General features: G+C 48.3%; 1 protein-coding gene across 2 annotated transcripts in view; it reads right to left on the bottom strand.

The window, feature by feature from the left end:
- Window positions 1–22,393, bottom strand: part of PANK1 (pantothenate kinase 1) — a 104,529-nt gene that overhangs the window by 19,252 nt on the left and 62,884 nt on the right. For both annotated transcript variants that reach the window (XM_075348744.1, XM_075348745.1), the window contains exons 3-5: window positions 13,296–13,549; window positions 11,288–11,464; window positions 8,337–8,460 (exon numbers count right to left, since the gene is read on the bottom strand). In XM_075348744.1, the coding sequence (XP_075204859.1) occupies window positions 8,337–8,460; window positions 11,288–11,464; window positions 13,296–13,549 (555 nt within the window). The remainder of the gene's footprint in view (window positions 1–8,336; window positions 8,461–11,287; window positions 11,465–13,295; window positions 13,550–22,393) is intronic.

Raw genomic sequence — 22,393 nt, forward strand, 5'->3', positions numbered from 1 at the left:
CACGCTCCCCGGGTCCTCTGCTCCGCTCCCCGGCTCACCTGCCACGCTCCCCGCTCTCCAGCCTCCATTGCCCGCGCTTCCCAGGCCTCCTGGTCCCCGCTCCCGGCGCCCGTCGGCTTCCCAGCCCCAGCCCGGCTCTGCTGCTTCCTCCTCTCAGCTTCCTGCCCTGGCTTCTGGCACCCGGGCCGCGCGCATGCGCATTAGGGCGCGCGCGCGGTCACTGACCCTTTCTTAAAGGGCCAGTGTCCACTGACAGGAAATGAAGCACACAGGTACAGGGTATAAAGGGGTTTAATGTCCAAGGGGGCGGGGCCTGTTCTTCGTGTTTCCCAAGCTAGGAGTCAGGTCTCCTTGTGTTCCTGTGAGATACTTACCTCTCTCTCTTCTCGAGCCGATCCTGCATTGCCATCCGGTCCTGCCGAATCCCGAACCCCGAACGCTGCCTATCTGCCATCCTGACAGTCCGTACCAGCTCTGTTCCCTGCGGTGACTCGTCATCTCGCTCCAACGGTTCCGGACCCCGCCTGACATCATCCCGGCTTCCGAACCTGAGCTCCGTCACCCGGACTACCATCAGTGACCCCGTGGTCCCAGGGACTTCTCCATTGTGCTCTTGTGCGCGGACTGTCCTGCTACCTATAGTGCTCCGGCTACCGGACCCCTTTCCCTCATCGGGGAGTTCGGCCCAGTGGATCCACCTCCCGGGTCTGCCCATCCACCTGGCCCTAACAGTAACAGTAAGAACAGGCCATGGATCCCGCCGAAGCACTAGCGGCCTTGCATGAGGAACTTCAACGCCAGCGTGAAGTCCAGACCCGCATGCTGAACTTTATGACTTCCGTGGACGCCCGCTTGAACACGCTACAAGCATCGGTCACATCTTCAGCGCATCGGGCCTCCACTAGTCAATCCACGGCCCCAGCTCCCGTGGCAGCCTCCTCGGATGCTTCCAGACTTCGTTTGGCCTCACCACCCCGGTACGCCGGAGATCCCAAGACCTGCAGGGGGTTTATAAACCAATGCTCCCTCCATTTCACGCAGCTGCCGCATTTGTTTGCCTCCGACCAAGCCAAGGTCGCCTTCATAATGTCTCATCTAGAGGGCGAGGCACTGGCGTGGATGAACCCCTTGTGGGAGAAGGAGGACCCTATGACCAAGAACCTCCAGGAGTTCCTGCAGGCCTTTCGTGGCACCTTTGACGAGCCCGGACGCGCCTCCGCGTCTGCTTCATCTCTTCTCCGGTTACGTCAGGGAACTCTGACGGTGGGTCAATACGCCATCCGTTTCCGCACCTTGGCTTCGGAACTCGGGTGGAATAACGAGGCCCTAACCGCCGCCTTCTGGGAAGGACTCCCGGGTCGAATCAAAGATGAGCTGGCTGGTCGTGACGTACCGTCCACCCTGGACGCCCTGATTACCCTAGCGACTCGAGTGGACATTCGCTTTCAGGAGCGGTCCAAAGAGGTGTCCCGTGAGAGACGTCCGGTACGGCATTCCTCTCCTCCGCAGAAGCCCGCCGTACTCCAGTCAACGGCATCTGGTGTCTCAGTCCATGAGCCCATGCAGATCGACCGTGTGCGACAGTCTGAACAACATCGAGCAGAGCGGCTCGCCAAGGGTCTCTGCTTCTACTGCGGAGAGGGCACACACCTGCTACGCTCCTGTCCAGAGAGGCCGGGAAACTCCAAAGCCTAGGGTTGGTAGGAGAGGCCACCCTAGGTGCTGGGACTCTCTCAGACCCGGTTACATGGACTGTGCAAGTGACAACGGGAGAGACGCGGTTCACGGCTGAGGCATACCTCGATTCTGGGGCAGCAGGCAATTTCATCCAGCAGGCCACGGTGGACAAGTACCAGGTGCCTGTTACTCCACTCGCCAAACCCCTAGTGATTGCCTCTGTGGATGGGAGACCCCTCTCTGACACCATCTCCTGGATCACCAGGCCGGTCGAACTGCGTATCGGTGCTCTGCACACCGAGAACATCGCTCTCTACGTCCTCCCACACATGTCACATCAAATCCTGCTGGGCCTTCCTTGGTTACGGACACACGAACCTTCAGTCAGCTGGGGCACTGGTGAAATCACTCGATGGGGCTCTTCTTGCCATGAGAAATGTCTGAAGACCATACAACCCATCCGGTGACCTCCGGTTCCAGAGTCCCTACCGGGACTGCCCTCAGCCTATTGGTCCTTCGCAGACGTCTTTGATAAGAAGGAGTCAGAGGTGCTTCCGCCACATCGTCCTTACGATTGTGCCATTGACCTGCTCCCGGGAACTACACCACCTCGAGGACGGATATATCCACTGTCTCCAGCCGAAACAAGGGCCATGTCTACGTACATCACAGAGAGCCTGGCAAGGGGATTCATTCGGAGATCCTCCTCTCCTGCTGGAGCAGGCTTCTTCTTCGTGAAGAAGAAAGAGGGCGACTTACGCCCATGCATAGACTACCGGGGATTGAACCAAATCACCGTAAAAAACAAAGTACCCCCTGCCGCTCATCCCCGAATTGTTTGATCGGCTCAGAGGAGCTCGTGTGTTCACCAAGTTGGATCTTCGGGGTGCCTACAACCTGGTCCGTATCCGCTCGGGGGACGAATGGAAGACCGCGTTCAACACTCGCGATGGGCACTATGAATACTGCGTGATGCCGTTCGGCCTGTGTAACGCACCAGCAGTCTTCCAAGAATTAGTGAACGACATGTTCCGGGACCTTCTCTACGTCTGTGTGGTGGTATATCTGGATGACATCCTTGTCTTCTCTCCGGACCTCCAGACCCACCGAGAGAACGTGCAACTGGTTCTACAAAGACTGAGAGAGAATAGTCTGTACGCCAAGTACGAGAAGTGTGTTTTCGAACAGTCTTCTCTCCCCTTCCTGGGTTACCTCATCACCGATACCGGACTGCAGATGGATCCAAAGAAGGTCTCTTCCATTCTCAACTGGCCTCCTCCTTCTGGACTGAAGGCAATCCAACGCTTTCTGGGATTCGCAAACTATTACCGCCAGTTCATCCCTCACTTCTCTGCTCTGACTGCTCCTCTCTCCGCCTTGACCAAGAAGGGGGCTAATCCAAAGGACTGGTCACCTGCGGCCGACGCCACGTTTAGCTCTCTAAAGCGGGCCTTTGCCTCCTCTCCTGTACTCCACCGTCCGGAGTTAAACCGCCAGTTCACCTTGGAGGTGGATGCCTCCTCCTCGGGAGCCGGAGCAGTGCTCATGCAGAAGTCCTCCTCCGGGAAGATGGTGACTTGCGGTTTTTTCTCCAAGAGCTTCTCAGCGCCTGAACGCAATTATACCATCGGTGACCGAGAGCTATTGGCAGTCAAACTGGCTCTGGAGGAATGGCGCTATCTTCTGGAAGGAGCAGTGTACCCCGTTATTATTTACACGGACCACAAGAACCTGGAATACCTGCGGTCTGCTCAGCGACTGAACCCACGGCAAGCCAGGTGGTCCTTGTTCTTTGCCCGGTTCGATTTCCAGCTCCATTTCCGACCCGCGAACAAGAATGTACGCGCTGATGCCTTGTCTAGGTCTTTCATGCCCATGGAGCAGGAGGAGGAGACATCCCAACCCATCATCTGTCCAAGTAAGATTATTCCGGTGGCTCCTGTCACCCTGGCCCAGATACCGCCCGGAAAGACCTATGTCTCTGAGACTGACAGGCAAAAAGTGTTACACTGGGGCCATGCCTCGAAAACAGCCGGTCATGCTGGTCAGAAGAGAACTTGGACCGCGATTGTATGTCATTACTGGTGGCCATCCCTTCGCACGGACGTCGCCTCTTTTGTCTCTGCCTGCTCCTCTTGTGCCAGGAACAAGACGCCCAAACACCTGTCATATGGCCGTCTTCTGCCTCTGCCTATACCCTCAGTTCCCTGGCAACACATTGCGATGGACTTTATTACGGACTTGCCACTGTCCTCCGGACACACAGTCATATGGGTCGTGGTGGATCGGTTCTCTAAAATGGCCCATTTCGTCCCTATGGCTGGACTGCCCTCTGCCCAGGAACTCGCGGACGCCTATATACATCACATCTTCCGCTTGCATGGCTTTCCATCACACATTGTGTCCGACAGAGGAACTCAGTTCACCTCCCGCTTCTGGAGGGCTCTCTGTAAACATCTGGGAGTGACTCTGGACTTTTCTTCTGCCTACCATCCTCAGTCGAACGGCCAAGTGGAACGGGTCAATCAGATATTGACCTCTTTCTTACGTCACTACGTCAACGCCCATCATGACGATTGGTCCACGCTTCTTCCTTGGGCCGAATTCTCCCATAATCACCACGTCAGTGAGTCCTCCTCCAGTTCTCCCTTCCATGTCGTCTACGGACTTCAGCCTTCTGTCCCATTGCCTGTATCCTCTTCCTCGGATATCCCTGCTGCTGATGCGGTAGTCCGTGACTTTACTACCATTTGGGACTCAGTTAAGGCGTCCCTTGCACGTGCATCCCTGCGGATGAAGAGACACGCAGACAAGAGACGTCTGGATCCTCCGTGTTTCTCCCCTGGAGATCTCGTCTGGCTTGCTTCCAAGTACGTCCGATTGAAGTTGCCATCCTACAAGCTGGGACCTCGCTACATCGGACCGTTTAAAGTCCTCAGCAAGATCAATGAGGTCTCCTACAAACTGCAGCTCCCGGCCACGATGAGGATACCCAACTCCTTCCACGTCTCTCTGCTCAAGCCGGTTGTCCTTGGTCCCTTCTCCGCTGCTGCCAGTCCGGCTCCTCCTCCTATTGCTGATGACGACATCTAGGCGGTAAGGGATATCGTGGCCATGAAGACCGTACGGGGTCGACAGTTCTTTCTGGTGGACTGGGCAGGGTATGGTCCTGAGGATAGGTCCTGGGAGCCCAGGGAGAATGTGGGCACTCCTCTGATCCATGCCTTCCTGTCCCAGTTGCGGGGAGGGGGGCGTGGGGGGGTACTGTCACGCTCCCCGGGTCCTCTGCTCCGCTCCCCGGCTCACCTGCCACGCTCCCCGCTCTCCAGCCTCCATTGCCCGCGCTTCCCAGGCCTCCTGGTCCCCGCTCCCGTCGGCTTCCCAGCCCCAGCCCGGCTCTGCTGCTTCCTCCTCTCAGCTTCCTGCCCTGGCTTCTGGCACCCGGGCCGCGCGCATGCGCATTAGAGCGCGCGCGCGGTCACTGACCCTTTCTTAAAGGGCCAGTGTCCACTGACAGGAAATGAAGCACACAGGTACAGGGTATAAAGGGGTTTAATGTCCAAGGGGGCGGGGCCTGTTCTTCGTGTTTCCCAAGCTAGGAGTCAGGTCTCCTTGTGTTCCTGTGAGATACTTACCTCTCTCTCTTCTAGAGCCGATCCTGCATTGCCATCCGGTCCTGCCGAATCCCGAACCCCGAACGCTGCCTATCTGCCATCCTGACAGTCCGTACCAGCTCTGTTCCCTGCGGTGACTCGTCATCTCGCTCCAACGGTTCCGGACCCCGCCTGACATCATCCCGGCTTCCGAACCTGAGCTCCGTCACCCGGACTACCATCAGTGACCCCGTGGTCCCAGGGACTTCTCCATTGTGCTCTTGTGCGCGGACTGTCCTGCTACCTATAGTGCTCCGGCTACCGGACCCCTTTCCCTCATCGGGGAGTTCGGCCCAGTGGATCCACCTCCCGGGTCTGCCCATCCACCTGGCCCTAACAGTAACAGTGGCATTGTCCTCATCCAGCTTTTTAAAACACGGCAAAAACAGAGCCAGTCTGATTCCTGCCGCCTGTCATTTGGGCATCTTGAATTAGCTGTCAAGTTCCCTTTAACCATAGGCTTTTTAAAAAATGCAGATTATTGGGAGCCTTATGGAGCTTTCAAATGGGTCAATCCAGACAGTTAGAGAATAACCGATCGGCTACAAGAAAGCTGACTGGTGATCATCTACGTGGCTGTTCGGACAGGACGATGGATATACTATGTGCACAGAACGTTTGTTAATAAGAATTGTCATGATCCAGGCCTGTATCGGCCGCTGTAGTTTGATTATTTCATCCAGCTCCAGCTTGATCATGTCAGGGGTTAACTCCTCCCTGCCTCACTCTGGTTTCTGGGACACTATATCCTGGTGCTGCACCTCTGGTTCACTGCCAGTGATAGTTTATGCTCTACAGCGTGTTTTACTGGCTCTGATGAGTTAACTGATCTGTCCTGATTCCCAGCTACCTTGTTCTGACCTGTACTCTCCACGTTCACTCGTCCGTCCCGGTTCCTGACTACCTGCTTCTGTCTACTGTGTACCCTTCTCTGTCTGTCTTATCTTGGTCCCGACCCGTTTGTCCTCCTCCCTTGTTTGCATTTGGACTTTCCGGCATCTGACCTGTATCTTCATTCCTAACTTTGGTTCTGTCTCTCCTCTCTGTTGCATACGTGACTTCCTGGCTTCCAACCCTCTGCTATCACCTAACCACGATTTGATTATCCCTGTGCTATTGACGAGACCTCCTGCTGCTGACCTGGTTTACTGACTACTCTACTGCCCTCTGGTTGTTTGCCTGCTAACTGCACTCTGAAGCTACACTGTGTGTAGCTTCAGCATCTCCCTTAGTACAGTGTGACAGGAATGTTCTGTACCCAAAGAATATCATGTTCTTGGCAGCACACCAACTATGTACCGATAAAGATAATTTTTTTAAGCCAGCTTACAAATCATCACACAATGAGCAAGAAAACAATGCTTGTTTATCAGGTGAGATTGCCGGCCTAATAGGCTGATAGTTGGAAAGGAACATTCCCCACTTGTTGGCTTGTTTAGGAATCATTGAGGCTAGTTTATAGATAAGTGAATTCAGGGCTAATGTGATCTACCTTACACATGAGACATTTAGGATGACTGATGGCCATTTTCTGTACATCACGACTGATCAGTATATGCTGCCGAATATGACACACTGGTATAAAACGCACGGCATGCACAGCAGGAACGGTGACGGGGAGCACCGGGTAGAGCTGGGACTCTTCTATAAGACTCTGCTGCAGTTCTTCATGCTTTGATAGCCCTGTACAATGCTGCTTGAACTCCATGCCACAAGGCAACACTGTAAAGAAGCTGAAAGCAGAAAGACGATGACATGTTGCTTTCATTCACCAAGTACCAAATAGCAAAATAGGTCTGTGCCCGGGTATAGAGCTTACCATCTCAACTCCCTACTACAGTGACATAAACACATTCATAGTCAGAGGTTTTTACTAATGTCCGATGTCTCAGTAATAAAAATAATGTTCAAAAGGCCAGAATTGCAGTACCTCACCCAAAAATTGCAATGAGATCTCCATTCATGAACCACTGAGAAACGTGGGATAAAAGAAGGTAGAAGATTGCGGCCAATTGTCAGTCCCAAGACACATTTTTATTTACTTTTATAAATATATTTTTTTCTTCTTTTAGAGCTCATCTCACAAAATGTAAGCATCATCTATCCCCTGGTTAGATGATTAAAACGGGTTGTCCGGTGAATACAAGTTATCACCTATTCTCAGGATAGGTGATACCTTACTGATCGGTGGAGGTCCAACCGCTGAGACCGGCAATAAATGTCAGAACAAGGAATTATTATTCCCCGACAGGGACCTTTCATCATCCTTACAAAATGGGGTCACAGTTCGGATGCCCGACCGCCTCTCCATTCATTATTTATAAGGCTACAGAAAAAAGCTAAAATCGCATTGCTCGGCAGCCCCATTGGGAATGAATGGAGTGCCACCCTGACGCGGATCAAAGATCCCTGTTTTGGAAATTGGCACATGCCACAGTGATCGGACACTCACTGACCAATAAGTTATAACTTGTTGTCACAGAACTCCTTAATGCTTGATCACGGGAGCCCCAAAGGAGTTAACTCCCCCTAATCACTAAAATAGGGGTCTCCAATTTATCCTCACTGTATGACTATTTACTTGAATGGTGGTCAAGCATTCGTGTTGTTGATCCTCCCAAGTGTTTGGTTATGATTCCATCCTGGCTTACATAAAACTTGACATTGTGAATCCAAAGGGAACATTTGAGGATACAAAAGATTTCAGTGGCCCCGGGTGCCCACTAACATGGACAATAAAAATACCCAATTGTCAATGAATTCATACACATCTAGGAGGAATAATAGAGGGACCAGACAATGCATAACTATGAGAAAAGATGCACCGTGTGGTGTGTGGGGGAGGGTGCTTTACAAGAATTTAGGAAAATAGACATGTCAGGAGAACAATTCAACTATCTGGGAGGGTATATACTGCATATAGAGGAACAGGTGTCACAGTAATTCAGTGTTCACCAAACCAGTTTGTAAATCCCATTTGAATAGGTGAAGAAATGTGATCATTACCTCATTGAGGGCGCACATTCGGGCAATGGATCCTATGTTGTTTGTAATGGTAACCAGGGTAGCTCTTGCCAAGTCCTCCTTACTTATGGTGTCTCTTTTTTCTTTGCTCATCATGTGGCCAAAGCTTTTAGGAGGACATCAAGGAGAAAAGTGTCATTATGTATAGAAACGTCACAGGCATGATTTATTTCCACTAACATACAAATTGTTGTCAATGGACAGGGCTCATGTTACCTTCATTCTTGTGTACTCATATTGCTACTTAACTATGTGAAGCTTGAAAGGGACGGACGGAAGTGGTGATCACAAGTGGGTATCAGCTTTGAAAACTAGGTCGGAAACTCTTAAAAAAAAAGGACCTGTCACTAGTCATAAATACCGTGTTTCCCTGAAAATAAGACTGTGTCTTATTGTGGGGGAAAAAGTATTTAGTCAGCCACCAATTGGTCAAGTTTTCCCACTTAAAAAGATGAGAGGCCTGTAATTGACATCATAGGTAGACCACAACTATGAGAGACAAAATGAGAAAACAAATCCAGAAAATCACCTTGTCTGATTTGGCAAATTTTTTTTTGCAAATTATGGTGGAAAATAAGTATTTAGTCACCTAAAAACATGCAAGATTTCTGTCTCTCACAGACCTGTAACTTCTTTTTTAAGAGGCTCCTCTGTCCTCCACTCATTACCTGTAGTAATGGCCCCTGTTTGAACTTGTTATCAGTATAAAAGACACCTGTCCACAACCTCAAACAGTCACACTCTAAACTCCACTATGGTGAAGACCAAAGAGCTGTCGAAGGACACCAGAAACAATATTGTAGCCCTGAACAAGGCTAGGAAGACTGAATCTGCAATAGGCTAGGAGCTCGGTGTGATGAAATCAACTCTGGGAGCAATAATAAGAAAATAGATGACATACAAGACCACTGATAATCTCCCTCAATCTGAGGCTCCACGCAAGATCTCACCCCGTGCATCAAACTGATCACAAGAATGGTGTGCAAAAATCCCAGAACCACACAGGGAGACCTAATGAATGACCTGCATAGAGCTGGAACCACTGTACCAAAGGCTACCATCAGTAACATACTATGCCACCAGGGACTCAGATTCTGCAGTACCAGATGTGTTCCCCTGCTTAAGCCAGTACATTTCCGGGCCCGTCTAAAGTTTGCTAGAGAGCATTTGGATTATCCAGAAGAGTATTGGGAGAATATCATATGGTCTGATGAAAATCAAAGTAGAACTGTTTGGTAGAAACACAACTCGTCATGTTTAGAAGAGACAGAATGCTGAGTTGCATCCAAAGAACACCATACCTACTGTGAAGCATGGTGGTGGCAACATCATGCTTTGGGACTATTTCTCTGCAAAGGGACAAGGAAGATTGATCCATGTACATGAAAGAATGGATGGGGCCATGTATTGTGAGATTTTGAGTGCAACCCTCCGTCCATCAGCAAGGTCATTGAAGATGAAATGTGGCTGGGTCTTTCAGCATGATAATGATCCCAAGCACACCGCCAGGGCAACGAAGGAGTGGCTTCGTAAGAAGCATATGAAGGTCCAGGAGTGTCCTAGCCAGTCTCCAGATCCCAACCCCATAGAAAACCTTTGGAGGGAGTTGAAAGTCCATGTTACCCAGTGTCAGGCCAAAAATATCACTGCTCTAGAGGAAATCTGCATGGAGGAATGGGCCAACATACCACAAACAGTGTGTGCCAAACTTGGGAAGACTTACAGAAAACGTTTGACCTAAGTCATTGCCGACAAAGGATATATAACAAAATATTGAGATGATGAACTTTTGTTATTGATCAAATACTTATTTTCCACCATAATTTTTTTAAAAACAAATTTTGCCAAGTCAGACAAGGTGATTTTCTGGATTTCTCATTTTGTCTCTCATAGTTGTGTTCTACCCATGATGGCAATTACAAGCCTCTCATCTTTTTAAGTGGGAGAACTGACTAAATACTTTTTTTCCCCACTGTATATTATATTTTGCTCTAAAAGACACCCTAGGGCTTATTTTCAGGGGATATCGTATATTTATCCATGAACAACAATCCACATTTATTCTTGAACAAAAAAAAATGAAAATTTTAATTTAATTTTTAATTCACTTTTTTTTCTTTATCTCGTTCCGTTTTCGAGATGAAAATGCTAACTCTGTTGTTTTCCACCACGTGGCGCTATAAGTGGTTTCATTGCGTAGCGCATGGCTAATTTACAATACCTAGACACCACTTCTATACCTATAGCTGCTGCCGTTCTCAAGTTAATGGTGATGGACAGGATATGGGTGGAAACACTGTATATAAAACCAGTCTTGTTAACCAAGGGGATTTGATCCTCAACACTTTTCTATGGGTATTTTAGAAAAAAAAGGATCATATCTCAATAACAAAGAGGTGCAGATACAAAAAAAAAAGAAAGAAAAAAGAAATAATAAAACCCACAATGCCAGATTCAGGAGAACAGTGGCCAAAAATTACATATGTATGGCGAGTGCCAGGTATTTTTGCATGGACAGAAAAGAACATTGCAAATGAATGCAATACTATTCTTATTTTCTGGCCGTAATCAGGTCAAATTTTTCACGTGTTCTAGATTCGGCAATATTCAGCAGTGGGAATAAAAAAAAAAAAAAACAAGTCTAAAAAAGAAAGAATTAGAAAAAAAAAATAAAAAAATGAATAAAAAATGGGTCAGTTTTGAACTGGAGACAGATCCTCTTTAAAGACGCGACCTTCTCCCAACACGGCCGCCTGTGGCAATCACCCCATTGTGGGTGTCTCCGGGAGCCTGACCTGCTGCAGTCAGCTGTTTTAGCTTGGGGAAATCATTGCATCAGGTGATATGAGGTTATGATTTATTCCCTGAAATTATTATTTTATCTGTCACATATACGGATAATATTTACATTAAGTGAGAGCAATAAAACTTACCTAGAGGCAACGGCAGAGCCCTGAAGGCTGAAACGCTCATAGTCCCCTCCATAGATATCTTTCACCAGTTTATCAACATTAGTGCTGTCTCCTTTTGCCGCCATTTCCAAAGCTTCCTCAAACGTTTCACAACCTGTCAGCAAGCAGCAGAGGCCAAGGAATGTTCCTCCTCCCAAACTGAAAACCGGACATAGAAATATAATTAATGGTCACACAAATCTATAGGCATCGTATATATATTGGTGCAGCTGTGCTGTACATTAGTGGTGTAGCTTTAGACTTGTAGGTCACTAAACAAAGCGTAAAAAGAGTGACAACTGTCAGGTTAACCTCCCATGACCGCGAGTCCCATAGATCTCAAAGAAGGTCTAGAAGTAGAACGGCAGGAAAATCTGCTTTTCACTTTATTTATTTTTTACATCTTCTAGCAGGATTTAGTTAAATAGTAGAATATAATCCCACCCTACTAGGACTATATTTCTGACAACCATCTCATACACTGGCTGCGGTATATTGTCATGAGTGTATCTCGCTTGAAGGAGACCCGAGTGAATCTGGTGTGAGAAGGTCATAGCATCTTGCTGCTGGCAGGTTCACTACTGTTATTTGAGAACATCTCCTCACTTGTGGTTTTGTAAGGGTTAAGCTTCTTTCCTGCCTGACTGCTGGCTGTAGCTGCCAGTCTCAGGTGTGGCTTATTGGGATCACTCCCCTGCTCTATTTAAGTCATGTGATCTGATCACATGATGCCTGTGATAGAAACTGAATCCCTAATTTCTATGTGGTCCACTATGGAAGGAGTCTGCTCTGGAAGAAGTCTGTTGTGTTGTGTGCAGCTGTGGTGTTTGCTGCACTGAAGCCGCCTGGAGAGTTTTTCCTTGCATGTCTATTTCCCCTGTTTGTATTCCTTCCCTCATGTCTCTGTATTGTAGTGGTGATTCTAGTGATCTTGTCGGCCTGCTCACTAGCCAGGGTGAATTTAGAGCCAGCTGAGGGTATAAGGTATCCTGATCGCCAACAGGTTGAAAGAACCCGTATAGGGACGCTAGGGAGCTCTGGAGTCATATTGAGGTGAGTTTAGGAGGTGCCCCCTCACCCCTCTCTCTAGCAGCAGGGACCTCCGTTGTATTGTGACCTGTGTCCCCTGTGTGTTGTAACATCTTCTGGGGGTTTACCAGGTAATAGGAAAACCCTGCTAGTCACGTGCGTAACTTATATGCAGCTATAAATATTCCTGTAATCATAATACTCTATAAAATTCTGTGAACATAATAGCTAAAAACAAAAACAGATTATACATGAATTATTGCCTAGAGGACTCTTATGTCAGATAATATCCAGGGTAAGGTTGAGGTTGGGGATCCACAGCGACTTTGCCACGACTTCTGCCGGGTGACCAAAGTTCATTATGTGTCGCTGCTACATCACAGAACAATACAAGTGAATGTGGTCTCATTGGGACCACAAGGGTTCAACAACAAGCAAGCCACGAAAAAATCTGACACGGTTGGACTTCTTGTGGTGGCAATGCCACCATATTCACTTGTACTGCATTGTGATGTAGCTGCGGCACCAAGCAAACTTTGGTCGCACAACAAGTGTTGCAAATGAAGTTGCTACGTAGACTCAACCCAAGGTTGTTTGGGTCCCTTTGTAAAAAAAAATATTATTGTCTCCCATTTTACCTCTGGGACCCCATCAGACCCTGGATGAGCACCCCATACAAGTATGGCCTTCTGCACAAAAGTATATGACAGTTATAGGGTCAGCGACAACCTTATAACTAAAGAGAATGAGTCGCTGACGAATTTAGCAACCTCTGTAATCTTAAGCCTCCACAGGTCTTACCAAATGGCCATCAAAGAAGATGAATGATGGTTCCACATATGTCATCATGTGCTAGAGGGCCAAGCGGGTAAATGCCCCATGTGCCTTCCCTATATCCTGGCTGGTTGTGATGAGTCATATAAATGAATGTAAGATCTCTAAAGGTTAACAAGACCTTTACCTGGTCCCAGTGACCCTTTTATAGTTGTCTTTAGAATATACTGCAAGGATGCTGACTCCTGAACCTATATTAACCAGCAACATAGGATAAGGATTATCAAGGCAATATGGCTTCTTCTGACATTGTTCTGGGTTCGTTGGATTGTCAAAGTAGTAGCATTCTGGACGACCATTAAAGCCAACAGAATCCACATAGAGGAGGCCTCGGATCAAGCAGTCCAGTTCATCAAGTTTATGGAGCTGGAGGTCGGCTATCTAGAAAGAGAGAAACATTAAGTTAATGAATAAGCAGGTGTAAGTAGAGCAGAGGATACGTCTCCAAACACAAGGGCAAAGAGCTATCAGGCGACACTTTGCTCTCCTGTACATATTAGATATTGCATAAGAAGTCACATATAAACAAAGTACAGAAAGTAATTAATTCCTACGTTGAACTTTGCCTGGTCGACTAGAACAAAAGCTACCAAAGGTCTTTCCAGGTTCTTTATAATTATTATACACTGCTTATATAGCACCAACATATTCTGCAGCGCTTTACAGATACTTCATCAATTTCCCGTTTGTTTTTGGAGAGTGGGGGAAAACAGAAAGGAGTACGCAGAGGAAAATCCACGCAAACAATCAGAGAACATGCAAACTCCTTGCAAACGTTTCCTTGGTGGGATTTGAACCCAGGTCTCCAGAGCTGCAAAGCAACAATGCTAACCACTGAGCCACAGTGCTCTTCAGGGCGAACACAAAGTGTGAGCACAATGGAGCACCACTGATCTCGTTTCCATGAGGCATAGCCATAGACTATACATGGCAGCATACTATCTATGTACACATTCTTTATCCATGGATAAAGATAAATAATCAAAATGTATTAAGTTCTTTTCTAAACATTTTCTCCAGTGGATTGATAATTGGGATCAGGAGGAAAGGTTATTTTCGGGCGGAGTGGATCATGCATTGTTGTTGTACCCCCCCCCCCCATTCCCTTTATCATTTCCCTTCCTTCAGCTGAACTTGATGGACTTTTTGTCTTTTCTCAACCGTACTCAGTGCAAGTAATTCACCCAAGAAGGAAACTCTGAAATTTGGTGATGAAATGCAACGGTCACCAAAAGAAACAAAACTGTTGGATTTTTGGTTGCAAGTAACAGTATCACCATAGACCATGATGTAAAATCTACATGGGATTGAGACTTGCTTACAACATGACTGTGATCTTGTTTTTTGGGGGGATTTTTTACAGCCAAATCACGAATAGTCACAGACATGTCCCCAATCTATGATGGATGCTGTTGTAACCGAAGAGTCTGCAATACATGTAACGTCTTCTAGATTATCCAATCCAGATAACATTGGGACTCCTTGAACTGTGCTGTATTAGTGGCAGATATTTCCATATATTAGCCCATTAATAGCCCTGTAGTCTGTAGCCTTCCTCCTCTGTTCTATTGTCTTTTTGATGAGAAATTGTTCCAAATTGTTTTTTTGTTCCACTTGGTGCTAATACAATCAGTCGGCGAGGCCGGGCCTACCGTCTCCTCATGCTCATTTGGTTGCTATGCAACAAGCGGCAGTGAGATTGCCAGCTCTTCAGCTGCTCTGTTTTATGTAGAGATTATTCTATTCAGTGTACACAGGCTCGGGATTACACGTTGTGTTCTGTTTCCTAATATCACTGAGAATGAGCCCGGCTCCTACAGCCGCTGCCTACAAATGGCGCTCTGCAACCAGCCCTTCACATTTAGTTGCTCTTTCGTGGTGAAAAGTCCCGCTTTATAAGTACCCCCCCTTCTGTAATGTGTTTTCTCTGCACACTGAAAAAAATCAGAAATTTATGTAATAAATGATGCATATACTGAATATGTATATCTATATATGTAGGTATACACAGTGCCTTGAAAAAGTATTCATCCCTCATGAACGTTTCCACATTTTTTCACGTTACACCAACAATCACAAATGTATTTTATGTGACACTAGCTGTACTATCCGGCTTCGCCCGGGTTAATAACTGTTGTTAACAAAATAGAATGTATTAACATTCCCGGGATAGAATGTATAAATCTAATATATAAAGCTGAATGTGTGTGTGTATGTCCGGGATTGGCATCCACACCGTCGCAGCTACAGCCACAAAATGTTGCACACTCACACTTCTGGACCCCGAGAGCGTCATAGGCTATGTTTCGAGGGGAAATTTTAACCCCGCTCTTTACAGTTATTCGCCAAAAAACCTGCCTCCATTAAAGCGAATGGAGCTGGGAGCCACAGTTCAGCCAGAAGTTCAGAAAAATGCGCAGCCACGCCCTTATATGGAATGTTGCCGTGTCACAATGCAGCCAGGGAAAGAGGCAGACACAGACAGGGAAAGAAACCGACATACACAGGGTAAGAAACAGACACAAAGAGACAGACACAGACAAAGAGACAGACTGACAGGGAAAGAGACAGACAGGGAAAGAGAGGGAAAGAGACAGAGATAGATAGACAGACAAGGAAAGAGAGACAGACAGACAGGGAAAGAGATTGAGACAGACGGAGAAAGAGACAGAGACAGTCAGAGACAGACAGGGAAAGAGACAGACAAAGATAGAGAGACAGAGAGATATACAGAGGGGGAGACAGACAGAGAATGGGAGAGAAACAGAGAGACAGTTACTATCCCGGGCGTTAATATATTCTATTTATATGTTCTATCCCGGGAATGTTAATACATTATATTTTGTTAACAGCAGTTATTAACCCGGGCGAAGCTGGGTAGTACAGCTAGTAGAATATATTAACGCCCGGGATAGTAACTGTCTCTCTGTTTCTCTCCCATTCTCTGTCTGTCTCCCCCTCTGTATATATATCTCTGTCTCTCTCTCTCTCTCTATGTCTGTCTGTCTCTTTCCCTGTCTGTCTCTGACTGTCTGTCTCTTTCTCTGTCTGTCTATCTATCTCTGTCACTTTCTCTGTCTGTCTCTTTCCCTGTCTGTCTCTTTCCCTCTCTTTCCGTTTGTCTCTTCCCTCTGTCTCTTTCCCTGTGTCTGGCTCTTTGTCTGTCTCTTTACCTGTCTCTTACCCTGTCTGTCTCTTTCCCTTTCTTTCCCTGTCTGTCGGTTACCCTGTGTCTGTCTCTGTCTCTTTCCCTGTCAGTCTGTCTCTTTGTCTGTGTCTGTCTCTTTGTGTCTGTCTCTTACCCTGTCTAGGTCTGTTTCTTACCCTGTCTGTGTCTGCCTCTTTCTCTGTCTGTGTCTGCCTCTTTCCCTGGCTGCATTGTGACAAGCCAACATTCCATATAAGGGCGTGGCTGCGCATTCTTCTGAAGTTCTGGCTGCACTGTGGCTCCCAGCTCCATTCGCTTTAATGGAGGCAGTGTTTTTGGTGAATAACTAAAGCGCGGGGTTAAAATTTCCCCTCAAAACATAGCCTATGACGCTCTCGGGTCCAGACGTGTGAGTGTGCAAAATTTTGTGGCTGTAGCTGCGACGGTATAGATGCCAATCCCGGACATACACACACACACACACACATTCAGCTTTATATATTAGATACAAAGACTAGCAGCAAGTATTTGTAAAATGTAAGAGAAATGATACACGATCTGAAAATTATGACTTGCATTTGTATTCAGCCCCCCTGAGTCAATACTTTGCAGGACCACCTTTCCCTGCAATTACGGTTGCACGTCTTTTGGGGGATATCTCTTCTAGATTTGCTCAATTGCAGAATGACATTTTTGCGCACTCTTCTTTGCAAAATAGCTCTGGCTCAATGAGATTAAATGGAGGAGTCTGTGGTCAGCCATTTTCATGTCTTGCGACAGATACCCAATGGGATTTAAGTCTGGACTTTGACTGAGCCATTCACACACAAAAATATGCTTTGATCTAAACCTTCCATTGTAACTCTGGCATTATGTTTAGGGACATTGTCCTTTCACAAACTGAACCTTCTTAAGGTTTGCTTTCAAAAATGGTTTTCTTCTTGCTGCTCTTCCATAAAGGCCAGATTTGTGGTAAATACGACTAAGACTGGACTCACATTTGCATGTGACTGCGCAAGGACCACATCACATCGCCCAGACGGCAGCTCTTCTCACAGGAGGAAGTCAGGTTCATGTATTTCTATGCAGCTGACACACTCCTGTCAGGAGAGCCACCAACCGGTCCGGGCGATGCGATCCTCGTGAAAGTCACACGTAAGTCCTGTAGACAGATTCTCCTACCAGAGCTGTGGATCTCTTGGCTGCTTCTCTAATTAGTGAACTCCATACTTTTGATATCAGTTTAGGTGAGCAGCCATGTCTTAGTAGGTTTGCAGTTGTGCCAAAATCCTTCCAGTTTTGGATAATCTATTGAACAGTGCTTCGTGAGATGCTCAGAGCTTGGGATATATATATATATTTTTTTTTATAACCTAACCCTGCTTTACTCTTCTCCACAACTTTATCCCTGACCTGTCTGGTGTGTTCCTTGATTTCCATGATGCTGTTTGATCCCTAATATTCTCAAACACACCTCTGAGGCCTTCACAAAACAGCTATAGTTATACTGAGAATAAGTTACATACAGACTCAATTTAGTAAGTAGGTGACTTCTGAAATGAATTTGTTAGTAAAGATTTTATTTAGGTGTATCAAACTACAGGGGGCTGAAAACAAATGCATATCACAATTTTTAGATTTATATTTTTAAAATATTTAGTAAACCATGTGTCATTTCCTTTACATTTATCAAATACTTGCTACTTTGTGTTGGTATATCATATAAAATAATAAGAAAGAAGGGAATTTTGTTACTTACCGTAAATTCCTTTTCTTCTAGCTCCAATTGGGAGACCCAGACGATTGGGTGTATAGCTACTGCCTCCGGAGGCCACACAAAGCATTACACTAAAAAGTGTAAGGCCCCTCCCCTTCTGGCTATACACCCCCCGTGGGATCACGGGCTGCTCAGTTTTAGTGCTAAAGCAAGAAGGAGGAAAGCCAATAACTGGTTTAAACAAATTCAATCCGAAGTAACATCGGAGAACTGAAACCGTTCAACATGAACAACATGTGTACCCGAAAAAAACAAAAATCCCGAAGGAAACAGGGCGGGTGCTGGGTCTCCCAATTGGAGCTAGAAGAAAAGGAATTTACGGTAAGTAACAAAATTCCCTTCTTCTTCGGCGCTCCATTGGGAGACCCAGACGATTGGGACGTCCAAAAGCAGTCCCTGGGTGGGTAAATTAATACCTCAAGTTAGAGCTGCAAAACAGCCCTCCCCTACGAGGAGGCAACCGCCGCCTGCAGGACTCTTCTACCTAGGCTGGCGTCCGCCGAAGCGTAGGTATGCACCTGATAATGTTTGGTGAAAGTGTGCAGACTCGACCAGGTAGCTGCCTGGCACACCTGTTGAGCCGTAGCCTGGTGTCGTAATGCCCAGGACGCACCCACGGCTCTGGTAGAATGGGCCTTCAGCCCTGATGGAACCGGAAGCCCAGCAGAACGGTAGGCTTCAAGAATTGGTTCCTTGATCCATCGAGCCAGGGTGGATTTGGAAGCCTGCGATCCTTTGCGCTTACCAGCGACAAGGACAAAGAGTGCATCCGAGCGGCGCAGGGGCGCCGTGCGGGAAATGTAGATTCTGAGTGCTCTCACGAGATCCAACAAATGCAAATCCTTTTCATACCGATGAACTGGATGAGGACAAAAGGAAGGTAAGGAGATATCCTGATTGAGATGAAAAGAGGATACCACCTTAGGGAGAAACTCCTGAATCGGGCGCAGCACTACCTTGTCCTGGTGAAAAACCAGGAAGGGAGCTTTGGATGACAGCGCTGCCAGCTCGGACACCCTCCGAAGAGACGTGACCGCTACCAGAAAGGCCACTTTCTGTGAGAGTCGAGAAAGTGAAACATCCCTCAGAGGCTCGAAGGGCGGCTTCTGGAGAGCAACTAGTACCCTGTTCAGATCCCATGGATCTAACGGCCGTTTGTATGGAGGGCGATGTGACAAACCCCCTGCAGGAACGTGCGTACCTGAGGAAGTCGTGCTAGACGCTTTTGAAAAAATACCGATAGCGCTGAGACTTGCCCTTTAAGGGAGCCGAGCGATAAGCCTTTTTCCAAACCAGATTGCAGGAAGGAAAGAAAAGTAGGCAATGCAAATGGCCAGGGGGACACTCCCTGTGCCGAGCACCAGGATAAGAAAATCTTCCACGTTCTGTGGTAGATCTTAGCAGACGTGGGCTTCCTAGCCTGTCTCATGGTGGCCACGACCCCTTGAGATAATCCTGAAGATGCTAGTATCCAGGACTCAATGGCCACACAGTCAGGTTCAGGGCCGTAGAATTCAGATGGAAAAACGGCCCTTGTGACAGTAAGTCTGGCCGGTCTGGTAGCGCCCACGGTTGGCCGACCGTGATATGCCACAGATCCGGATACCACGACCTCCTCGGCCAGTCTGGGGCGACGAGCAGGACGCGGCGGCAATCGGACCTGATCTTGCGTAGCACTCTGGGCAAGAGTGCCAGAGGGGGAAACACATAGGGCAGCTGGAACTGCGACCAATCTTGCACTAAGGCGTCTGCCGCCAGAGCTCTGTGATCGCGAGACCGTGCCATGAAAGTTGGGACCTTGTTGTTGTGCCGGGACGCCATTAGGTCGACGTCCGGCCTTCCCCAGCGGCGACAGATTTCCTGAAACACGTCCGGGTGAAGGGACCATTCCCCTGCGTCCATACCCTGGCGACTGAGGAAGTCCGCTTCCCAGTTTTCTACGCCGGGGATGTGAACTGCGGATATGGTGGAGGCCGTGGCTTCCACCCACATCAGAATCCGCCGGACTTCCTGGAAGGCTTGCCGACTGCGTGTCCCGCCTTGGTGGTTGATGTATGCCACCGCTGTGGAGTTGTCCGACTGAATTCGGATCTGCTTTCCTTCCAGCCACTGCTGGAAGGCTTGTAGGGCAAGATACACTGCCCTGATTTCCAGAACATTGATCTGAAGGGTGGACTCCTGCTGAGTCCACGTACCCTGAGCCCTGTGGTGGAGAAAAACTGCTCCCCACCCTGACAGACTCGCGTCTGTCGTGACCACCGCCCAGGATGGGGGTAGGAAGGACCTTCCTTGTGATAATGAGGTGGGAAGAAGCCACCATTGAAGAGAGTCCTTGGCCGTCTGGGAAAGGGAGACTTTCCTGTCTAAGGACGTCGACTTCCCGTCCCATTGGCGGAGAATGTCCCATTGAAGTGGGCGCAGATGAAACTGCGCAAACGGGACCGCCTCCATTGCTGCCACCATCTTCCCCAGTAAGTGCATGAGGCGTCTTAAGGGGTGCGACTGGCCTTGAAGGAGAGAGTGCACCCCTGTCTGTAGTGAACGCTGCTTGTCCATCGGAAGCTTCACTATCGCTGAGAGAGTATGAAACTCCATGCCAAGATATGTTAGTGATTGGGTCGGTGACAGATTTGATTTTGAAAAGTTGATGATCCACCCGAAAGTCTGGAGAGTCTCCAGCGCAACGTTCAGGCTGTGTTGGCATGCCTCTTGAGAGGGTGCCTTGACAAGTAGATCGTCCAAGTAAGGGATCACCGAGTGTCCCTGAGAATGCAAGACTGCTACCACTGCTGCCATGACCTTGGTGAAAACCCGTGGGGCTGTCGCTAGACCAAATGGCAGGGCTACGAACTGAAGGTGTTCGTCTCCTATAACGAAGCGTAGAAAACGCTGGTGCTCTGGAGCAATCGGCACGTGGAGATAAGCATCCTTGATGTCTATTGATGCTAGGAAATCTCCTTGAGACATCGAGGCAATGACGGAGCGGAGAGATTCCATCCGGAACCGCCTGGTTTTCACGTGCTTGTTGAGCAGTTTTAGGTCCAGAACAGGACGGAAAGAGCCGTCCTTTTTGGCACCACAAACAGATTGGAGTAAAAACCTTGACCTCGTTCCTGAAGAGGAACAGGGATCACCACTCCTTCTGCCCTTAGAGAGCACACCGCCTGCAGAAGAGCATCGGCTCGGTCGGGATGTGGGGAAGTTCTGAAGAACCGAGGCGGAGGACGAGAACTGAACTCTATCCGGTACCCGTGAGACAAAATGTCTGTTACCCACCGGTCTTTGACCTGTGGCAGCCAAATGCCGCAAAAGCGGGAGAGCCTGCCACCGACCGAGGATGCGGAGAGAGGAGGCCGAAAGTCATGAGGCAGCCGGCTTGGAAGCGGTTCCTCCGGCTGCTTTCTTTGGGCGTGAGTGAGTCCGCCAGGAATCTGAGCTCCTCTGCTCCTTCTGAGTCCTTTTGGACGAGGAGAATTGGGCCCTGCCCGAACCTCGAAAGGACCGAAACCTCGACTGTCCCCTCCACTGTTGAGGTTTGCTTGATCTGGGCTGGGGTAAGGAAGAGTCCTTACCCTTGGACTGTTTAATGATTTCCGCCAATTGCTCACCAAACAGTCTGTCTTGAGATAATGGCAAACTGGTTAAGCATTTTTTGGAAGCAGAATCTGCTTTCCATTCCTTTAACCATAAGGCTCTGCGTAAAACCACAGAGTTGGCGGACGCCATTGACGTACGGCTGGTAGAGTCCAAGACCGCATTGATAGCGTAAGTCGCAAACGCAGACATTTGCGAGGTCAAGGACGCCACTTGCGGCACTGATGGACGTATGACAGAGTCCACCTGCGCCAGACCAGCTGAGATAGCTTGGAGTGCCCACACGGCTGCGAATGCTGGAGCAAACGACGCGCCGATAGCTTCATAGACAGATTTCAACCAAAGGTCCATCTGTCTGTCATTGGCATCTTTAAGTGAAGCCCCATCTTCCACTGCAACTATGGATCTAGCCGCAAGCCTGGAGATTGGGGGGTCCACCTTTGGACACTGGGTCCAGCGTTTGACCACGTCAGGGGGAAAGGGATAACGTGTATCCTTAAGACGTTTGGAGAAACGCTTATCTGGATAAGCATGGTGTTTCTGGACTGCTTCTCTGAAGTCAGCGTGGTCCAGAAAAGTACTCAATTTACGTTTGGGATACCTGAAATGGAATTTCTCCTGCTGTGCTGCTGCCTCCTCCGCTGGAGGAGAAATATCCAGCAGTCTATTGATGGCCGCTATAAGATCATTCACCATGGCGTCACCA

The sequence above is a fragment of the Anomaloglossus baeobatrachus genome, chromosome 5 (assembly GCF_048569485.1).
Source record: "Anomaloglossus baeobatrachus isolate aAnoBae1 chromosome 5, aAnoBae1.hap1, whole genome shotgun sequence".
NCBI lineage: Eukaryota > Metazoa > Chordata > Amphibia > Anura > Aromobatidae > Anomaloglossus > Anomaloglossus baeobatrachus.